General features: G+C 42.3%; 1 protein-coding gene across 1 annotated transcript in view; it reads left to right on the top strand.

Annotated features, from left to right (window-relative positions):
* The first annotated feature begins 279 nt into the window (after nt 1-279).
* The window catches only part of MAP3K3 (mitogen-activated protein kinase kinase kinase 3), a 50,014-nt gene continuing 40,929 nt past the window's right edge, over nt 280-9,364 (top strand). Inside the window, exon 1 of the mRNA XM_026654772.2 lies at nt 280-393. Coding sequence (XP_026510557.1) covers nt 390-393 — 4 coding nt within the window. The 5' untranslated portion in view covers nt 280-389. The remainder of the gene's footprint in view (nt 394-9,364) is intronic.

Raw genomic sequence — 9,364 nt, 5'->3', positions numbered from 1 at the left:
GCCCCTGTGATTGGCCGACCAGGGACGGGTCGGCCCCTGTGATTGGCAAGCGGCGCCGCCGGCGGCGGGTGCGTGCGTGCGCGCGCGGCGGCCGCTGAGCGGTTTGTTTTGCCGACGGTCCGTGCGCCCCGCGGAGGCGGTGAAGGGGAGAGACCGGGCCCCCCCCTCGCCCCATCCCGGTCCCGCCGGGGGGTGGAGCCGCTGCAAGGAGACGCTGTCTGCGGCGGCCCGGGCCTGGGAATGCGGCGGCGGCGGCTCTGAGCCCTCCCCCCCCCTCCTCCTCCCGGCCGCCATGGAGCCGCGGCCGTGACAGCCTGGGGCCGGAGACAGCGCGCCGGAGAGCAGCTACCCCCCCGCCCCGCCTGGGCGCGGGCCCGGCCGCCGCCGCGATGGGTAGGGGTCCGGCTGCGGGGCGAGTCTGAGGCGGGACTGTGGGCTCCGGTGGGGGGGGAGGGGCTGGTTGCGGCCGTTGGCTCCCGCGGCGGGGGGAGCTGCGCGCGCCCGGGCCCCACTGTGAGGGGGACCCCCCCCGGTCTGTGGGTTTCGGCTGCCTGTTGATCTCCCCATTCAGGGCCCAGCTGAGAGCTCCCCCCCCCGAATCCAGGTTCACGTGCCTGCCCCCTGGGTTGCAGGCTGGACTCCCCCCCGCTCTCCTCCCACCGGGGTGCCACCCGCCCCCTGGGGTGCGCTAACGGCTGGGGCTCGCCTGGGCCAGGTGCCCCGGCTATGCTTGGCCCTGGGGTGTTCCTAGGGAGATCCTAGCAGGGCTACCCCCACACACCTCGGGGAGACTCGCTTCTTTCATCGCATGAGCCCCCCCTTCACCCTCCGACACTCTGCATCCCACGAGGCCTCTGGGGGGGCTGCTGGGCACAGCCTGGTCTAAAGCCCTGTCCACGGTGGTGTGCAGAGCCCCCCATGGGAGGTGTTTATTCCGGATCAGTTACGGGCATACTTGCTATGCTGAATCCAACAATGAGGGAAAATGCAAAAACTCTGCCAGGGTCAGTGATGGAATAACTTTCATAGGAGATGTGCCTCTACCCCCGGTAGGTGGTAGTTGTCTTCTGCCCTTAAACGTGAGTCTGTATCCCTGATCATCATCTTTGTTCTTGTTTGCTGTAACAATGGGTGTTATCATTCGAGACTTCTAGGAATAATCTTTCTTTGAATTCTACCAAGCTCTTTCTTTGTCTTGTGGCAGTGAGTTCCATTGGTTAATTAGGTGCTGTATGAATAAGTATTTTCTCTGCTCGTTTTTATTATTTTTTGACTTTCAGTTTCATTCTTGTATTATGAGAATGTAAATAACAGCACCTCTAGTAGTTTTTATTATACCTTTGTCACAGGCCCTTTTTACCTCCTCCTGAAACTAAATCCTGCTTGAAAACCATTCTTGAACATGGCTGGAACTAATATAGTTTCTTGCTGCAGTGTCAGGGGGCTTATATTTTGAAGAAGTTATGGTGGTTCTGTTATTGCCTGATGGTATTTGACAATTAGTGATATTTGAGGAGTGTCAACATTTTGTGAATTTTTTTAAAACCAATATTGATTTTTGATTGGTAATGTAAAATACTTTTACTATAAGTTTGATCAGGAGCTTGGAGGGTATTTCAGTAAAATTCTAAAAATATAGGGCAACATTTTCAAACACTGATGTTTAAAGTCAGACACTTTTGGAAGGTGAATGAGCATCTACAGCTCCTCTGACTTTGACTGAAGTTGTGGAAACTTAGCACCTCTAAGAATCAGGACATGTATTTTGAAATATGGATTTAGGTGCTTTACTGTAGGAACCCAAATGTGAAAATTTTGGCCATAGCACTATTTGTGACTTGGAATTCTATCAATCTTCAGTCTCCCGTATGAAGCTTCCATTCAATCCTCATTTGTTTTACTAAATTCAGACAATAGCATTTTAGACAAGTAATGGAGCTGAAGAGCTGTTATAAATTGCCACCACAGGCTGTCATAATTCAATCTGAACTATTGGAGTTAATGTTTTAGGAAGACGTGAACTGTAGAGGGAAGTGCCTTGGAAGGTTTTCTGAGTTTACCTGGTTTCTTGTTTAGTCTGAAATTAAGTCCATTGTAAACCAGGAGAAAAGTTTAATTTATGTAAACTAGAGCTTACACTTGACCCTGTTTGTATACTGGCAAAGAAAGTACTGTTATTAACCTAACTGCAGAGTTGTGTAGTTGCACTGTTTTGGGAGTTGCAGCTTTGATTTTTTTCTGACGTTATCTGGTTTGCTAAAACTCTGCTTTGCTATTTAGTCTCCTGCATATAATTAGTTCTTATGTTAAAATATAAATCCATGCGGCATCACTAACAATGCTTAAAACAAATTTGGTTTAATTCTTGTAAATTCAAATGCTGATGTATTTAGCTCCATGACTAGGTCATGCTTAGAAATGCAGGCAAAATAGTCTGGTGTTTGCTCTGTAGAAACAGACGTGAAGGTCTTTAAACACACACTACTTGAGAAAATGAAAGTCTACCTTCCATTAAAATGCTTACTAATCACAATCATATAGCTAATGTTTGTGCGTGTGCTCATGAGTTGCAGGATGAAAAGGGGTGACTTCACCGGCTGTTAAACTAATGAATGCTATCCAGCTTTGTTCAGTTGCTCTTAACTTATGAGCAGAAAAGCACTAATTACTATATAGCCATGATTATTTAGATGTCTTTGATATAAAAGAAGATTGGATAATTGATTCAGATAATGGAGGGAATTTTCAACATGATAGACATCAGGAGACAATGACCTAGTTTTGGATAGATGTTTGGATAGTCTAGGTTATACTGTATTCTTTACATTGTTCCATCTAGCTTTCTACTTTTCTTCATAAATTACCCTAAAAAACTTAGTTAATATACTGAGTAGTTAAAGGGATATTAGTTTTGCAATTTGAGCTAACTCCATTAACAATGCTGAAGTGCATTAAGGTTGATTCTCTTGCACTTTATAGGAGGTTATCACTAAATTTAATTTCTGTGCAGAGCTTTTCAGCAGTGTCGGATAAGCTGATACTGCTTTTGTTAAAGAGAAACGTGCGTATATTTGAGAAGCGGTGGGGAGAGCTGTGTTGAGATTGAATGGCTTGGGTTAGACCTAGACTGAAATGCTCGTTGCAGGCCCAGCTGCAGTTGAGTCTTTCCCTCAATCTGCTTTTTTCCTGCCTGTGTCATTTCCTTCCCTTGGCTCACACACTTACCCGTAAGCTTTTAGTCTTTGCTGCATTGACAGCCACTGTTGCATTATGGGGGAGGGGGAAGGAATAAGCCTGCCATTTACAACCAGTTTTCAGTTCTTAACTGTTTTGTTAGAATTTAAAATAGGGAGTCAGGTTTTTTTCTCTGCCTTGCAGTCACATAGAGGAGCTTTGGCTTTTGACATTTGTAAGGCAAGTGAGTTGCAAATTTCTAAGACACTGGCAAATGTGAAGACATAAGCCTCTGATAGTGAGATTAACAAATTACCATAGAACTTCTCTAATGCAGTGTTGTACTGTTAGTAGTAATTGTATTACAATAGTGCCCAGCGGTCTGAATAAGGGGATTGAGGCCTTTATGCTAGGTGCTGTACAGACGTAGTAAAAACAGAGGCTGAACATGTAGTGCAATTTTGTGTCATTAAGACTTTACTTCTACAAAATACCCTAGGGTACACTGACCAATGTGCACTGAAGGACTGTAAGTTACACTTATCCAATGAAAAAAAGCTTTAGGCTGTATTTTGGTATTTCTAACTTGTAAAATTCATTGATTGCCATGAGTTTCCCAGTCATTGGATCAAACTAACCAGGTGCCTCTGTTAAAAAGTGTGCATCTTTCTTACAAGTAAACAGCAGACACTACGCTGTCACTATCCCTCTCATTCTCATACCCTGCAAACTTGTTTATAGGGGTTTACAGGCTTCCTGTTTTTAACCAAATGTGCAGATGCTTCTATGCTTTGTTTGTTGAACTTTGTGATTTTGCTTTAAACTATTTCCATCCCTACCATAGCAAATTTGCTGACTTGGTTTATTACACAGGTCTGAGTGAATTTTAACTGAAATAAATGCTTTACATAAGGAATAACTTTCCTTGTAAGTAGCAATTCCCCTTTATCAATGTTATAACATCCTGGAGTGTAGTTTTTAAAACATGAAAAGCATTTCCTGGACAACATCTTTCTGCACAAAGCAAAACTGTGTTTCCCAGACCTGCTGGAGACCTAGAAAAAGAGGGTGTCTCAGTGCTCTTCAAAAGTTGCTTAGATTTCATTTGTAGTAACTTCTGCATTGTGCCATAAAACTGATAGTGCTGCAAGTACTTTTTTTTAAAAAGCTGAGGCTGTAAAATCTTGATCATGTTAAAATAACTGTTGACCTATATAAAAGAGTCTTTCAAATTTGTATTTCCATTGCCATACAGACCTTAACTGAAGCTACATTTTGATATAAAATGAGTTAAAATCAAATATTTGATATTCAGTTTGCTTTAAAAATGGAGATAGGAAATGAAGATTAGACACCAATGTCACCAAAATCAACTTAAAAAACAAACAAACAAAGTCTATCATATGTAATAGCACTAGGGAGCATTCAGCCAATCAAATTGCCTACTTTGCTGGAAACATTCAGCTGTCTCGCTTATTTGACTTTGGGGTCATTATGTGTCTGTGAAGGACATCAAAATAAACAGTCTACTGTTAAAACTGCAGTACAGCATTGTATATGAACTTGAAAGGAGCTGAGTGCTCTTGACCTGTTTCGAATTTGCAGGATTGGACTCGAATATGTCAGAATATTGACTAGATCACATTTTACACTTTGTTATAAAAGCAATGGACAAATCCAAGACACGAAATTTCCTTCCCCAGCCCAGTTCTCTAGTACTCTTTAAAAAGACCACCAGGTTGGAGGCAATTTGAAACATAAATCTTTTACATGGGTGTGTTTATGGGCGATACCATGATACCCATAGTCAGTGTTGGTATAACAGTATTACTATGCCTGCACGCATAGCAAACTCTGATATTAGATATTAATATCTGATATTAGATTTGTATCCCTGTGGTCCTCCAATGTGGGCCCTAGCCACCTTTGTGCTGTTGGCTGTACTTTCAGGTATTATCCCAGTCCCATAGGCTTTCTTGTGGTTTTACAATCACATTTTTCTAGTTTTAAACTTTCTCCTCTTTGTTGGGGTGTGAAACACCTGCGCTAACAGGAGTAAAGTGATTGATTGTATAATGGAAGCGGTAAGATTAACTGTACACCAAGTGCTGTCAAATGCAAAATGTAAACAAATTTGATTACAGAAATCCTTATTTTTCAATATGGAAGAAAGGAGATCCACTTAGGCGGCCGGGAACAGTTATGGTTTAATTTCATTACTTTTGAGTACTTGATTCTCAACTTTAAGGTTGCATTAATTTTAAATCTTAGGCTATATTGAGACACACCATGGGCTAGTCTACATGGTGGCGGCTGGAGTAATGCACTCTGGGAGGGAACACAAGAGTAGCCATAGTGGGTCAGACCAGTGGTCCATCTAGTCCAGTACCCTGTCATCCAACAGTGGCTGGTGCCAGATGCTTCAGAGGGAATAAACAGAACAGCAGCTTGAGTGTTCCATCACCTGTTGTCCAGTCTGAGCTTCTGGCAGTTGGAGGTTTAGGGATACCCAGAGCATGGGGTTTTGTCCCAGACCATCTTGGCTAATAGCCATTGATAGACTTATCCTCCATGAACTTATCTAATTCTCTTTTGAACCCAGTTATACTTTTGGCCTTCACAACACCCCCTGGCAATGAGTTCCACAGATTAACTATGCATTGTGTGAAGTACTTCCTTTAATTTGTTTTAAACTTGCTGCTGCCTATTATTTTCATTGGTTGACCTCTAGATCTCATGTTATATGAGGGGTAAACTCTTTCCTGCTCACTTTCTCTATACCATTCATGATTTTATAGACCGCTATTGTATCCCCCCCTTAGTCATCTCTTCTAAGCTCAACAGTCCCAGTCTTTTTAATCTCTCCTCCATACCCCTAATCATTTTTGTTGCCCCCTCTATACTTTTTCCAATTCTAATATATCTTGTTTGGGATGGGGCTATCAGAACTGCACAGAGCATTCAAGGTGTGGCTGTATCATGGATTTATATAGTGCCACGATGATATTTTCTGTCTTAGCTATCTCTTTCCTAGTGGTTCCTAACATTCTGTTGGCTTTTTTGACATTGGCTTAACTGTTCTTGAAGTCTGTAGAAACTTTACCAGTAACATCAATTGGAACAGAGTTAGGTCAATGCAGAGTGCTGTTGGAAATCCCACAAAAGTCTCCAGGACAGGAACTGTGTGTCTGTACAGAGCCTAGCAAAATAAGACTGACCCTGATTGGGGCTTTTGGATGCTGCTTTGTTACAAATACATACATTTCCTTTTGCTTTGAACTCATAATGGTTTACATTGCATTTTGCATATATTCACCCCACATACACCTCCTTTGGGCATAATCTAACTTGTTCATTTTGTTACTAGTAAGTCAATTACTGACCCTTTTTTATAAAAAGTAACCTAAATTCAGGAATAAATATTTGTGATCAAGCATGTAACATGAAATGAGGAATAAATGTGCACCCTTTGCTTCATCAAATAAGCGTTGGTTTTTTACAAATCTGTATGTACATGAGAAACATCTGTACTGTAATGTTCAGAAATGTCTCATGTTCCCATTGATTCTAAGACTAACTGTTAGGCTTGTACTTATGTAAATCAATATCCTAGAGCAATAACATGCATCCAGAGTGGATTTAAAAAAAAAATCAATGACTTTAACTGGGTTTTTTATTTTTAACTCAGGTTTTGTTGAAATTGTTCAAAAATTAGCCCTAGAGAGAGCTGTAAATTTCAATTTAACCACACCATAAACTGATAGCTCTAAGTACGTTGGGAAGGAGGGGAAATTGCATATCAAGGTCTGCACATCTAGGGAATTGTAATCTCAGGTTTATGACAGACCTTAAAATAGTACAGCCTAAAATTGGATAGAAAAGCTTGATAACCTTGTCTATTGTGTTAGTATTTCTTACAACACCGCCAAACGTGAAACCTATATCAGTAGGTTTCCCTGCATCCAACTCTCTCTCCCGCTATCCCCTCCCATTTTTCTGCCCAAGACCAGCAAATTTCTGCAAGACTCCGTAGAGGACAACACATTCTTTTCAGTTTGTTTAAAGTAAAGTTTATATTTGGCTCAGATTTTATAACCAGGTTCCACTCCTATTAGAGGAGATTTAACTGGATACAGCGTCTAGAGAAACAAATACCATAGAAGCAGCAAAGAGTCCTGTGGCACCTTATAGACTAACAGACATATTGGAGCATGAGCTTTCGTGGGTGAATACCCACTTCGTCAGATGCATGTGTAAAACCATAGAGTTTTGATAAGCTATACGTACAACAGTCCAAGAATATAGTATGTACACATGTGCCAATGACAGGATTGTGTAACTGATAACGTCCAGTGATTTGTTGCTCAGAATGCATAGTGCTTCAGAAATGAAACCAATAAGCCAGTAACTATTTTGAGCAAAAGTTCACATGCCATGTACAACTCTTTCTCTACAGTATTTAGATGATATTGAAAGCAAGGGACTAATTTCAGTGAATGATTTGGCATAGGCTAAGCAGGTGTCTAGCTAACTCCTACAGCACCTCCTGGTATTCCAGTTCTAGGCTTTCCATACAGCTCTGCCACTTCATCTCAGTCCTAAATTCAGACAGGCTCTGGAAGACTACACTGTATTGGTTACATGAGAACTTTTAACCCAAAAGGTCAATTTTTTTCCCCCTGACAGTTGTAACTAAGTGAAAATGGAATATAGCTGATATAGTTTAGCAGCCTCACTATGTGTTTGCTTAACTGTAACTGGGTGGAGGGTATTATGGTTTATCAACTCATCAAACTTCTTTTTTATGCTCATCTATGTTACAAATATGACCGAGTTAGGTGATTGGTTGCAAACACTGCAGTTAAAATTTGTAGTATCAGCAATGACTGTGTCCATGTAATTGGATTAAAGCCTGGGACAATCCCAGGCTTTAGCCTTATTTAAGGGACATAGTAAGGTCTTGTGCACACCATAAGGTTAAACAAAGTTGTAACTAGGATAAGGAGACCCAGGACCTTTGACTCAGTTATATTTGTGGCATAGGCTGGGAATTGCATTAATCAACACTTTCACAGTTGTAGCAAAGCATGAGGCCACTTGACTAGTACTGTCCTATAGTTAGCAGGCAGCATGGCTGGTGAAAAATTTGCTGAGGTGAGAACTGAGACTGAAGTCAGCAGACAGAGCCAATGTACTGTTTGGTTAGTGAAAAAAGGCAATGCAAGTCTTGCCATCTCACTTCCACTTGAAGGCAGGGCCCCTGGTAGTTATGACAGGCAACACTGCAGAGCCCAGTTTATTCATAAGACTGACTGTGATGTCTAATAAAATGCCAGAGTTATTTATGTTGTTGCTACATCTACCTGCGCAGCTTTGGAAATAGATGCCACTGGTTTCTCATGGTTAGCTCTTCAGGGCAGAGACCATACCCGCTTCCTTTGTGTGGCACCTAGCGCAATGAACCCCAATCCTGATTAGAGCCTCTGGGTACTACTCTAGTATAAATAACATTAGTTGCTGGCATCCCAGTCATGGGTTCCTACCATGTTTCTGAAGAGGTTGACCTGCAGCTGCTAGCTCTGCTCTGCAAGCAGTCAGTGCTCTTCTCACTGCTGCCCTGTTCTGACTTCTGTCCTGAAGATGTTTTAGCTTCCTTAGGAGACAACCTTTGTTCTGTGAGCACTTGTTTTGGGGATATGGGGAGAAGTGCCCTTGACAATCAGCACAAATGTTTGAGACCTAGTAATAATTCAGAATAATTGGTTGGCTGGTTCCTTTCTTGCTGTTATGCAGGGCTAGCTCTATCATCAAGCAGTGAAGGTTCTCTGGGGTAGCAGAATGTAAGGTTGGAAGGGGACAAATGTTAGCCAGTTTTCCTGTGGCAATAAAACACCTACAGCTGGTCCTTCTAAGTGACCTAAATTACCCTTTAGCAAATTTTGCTAGGTGAACTGGACATGGTCCTGGGAGGCAGGAACTCCCATATTCGAATTCTAGCTCTGACCGGACTTGGTTTGTGACCTTAGACAACTCTCTACCCTTCCATTTCCCTGCCTCTGAAATGACGCTAATGCGTGTCTACCTCATACAGGTGTCATGGGGGTTAGTGGCTGTGAATGAAGATGTACACTGTGCACTTGAAAAAAAATCTTTTGTCTCTCAGCCAGAGGAACACTAGTTTGAATTCCTG

This window comes from Terrapene carolina, unplaced genomic scaffold (assembly GCF_002925995.2).
Source record: "Terrapene carolina triunguis isolate 2854851 unplaced genomic scaffold, T_m_triunguis-2.0 Scaffold193, whole genome shotgun sequence".
Classification (NCBI taxonomy): Eukaryota; Metazoa; Chordata; order Testudines; family Emydidae; genus Terrapene; species Terrapene triunguis.
Note: the sequence above shows the minus strand (reverse complement) of the source record. Positions and strands in the feature narration are given on the sequence as shown.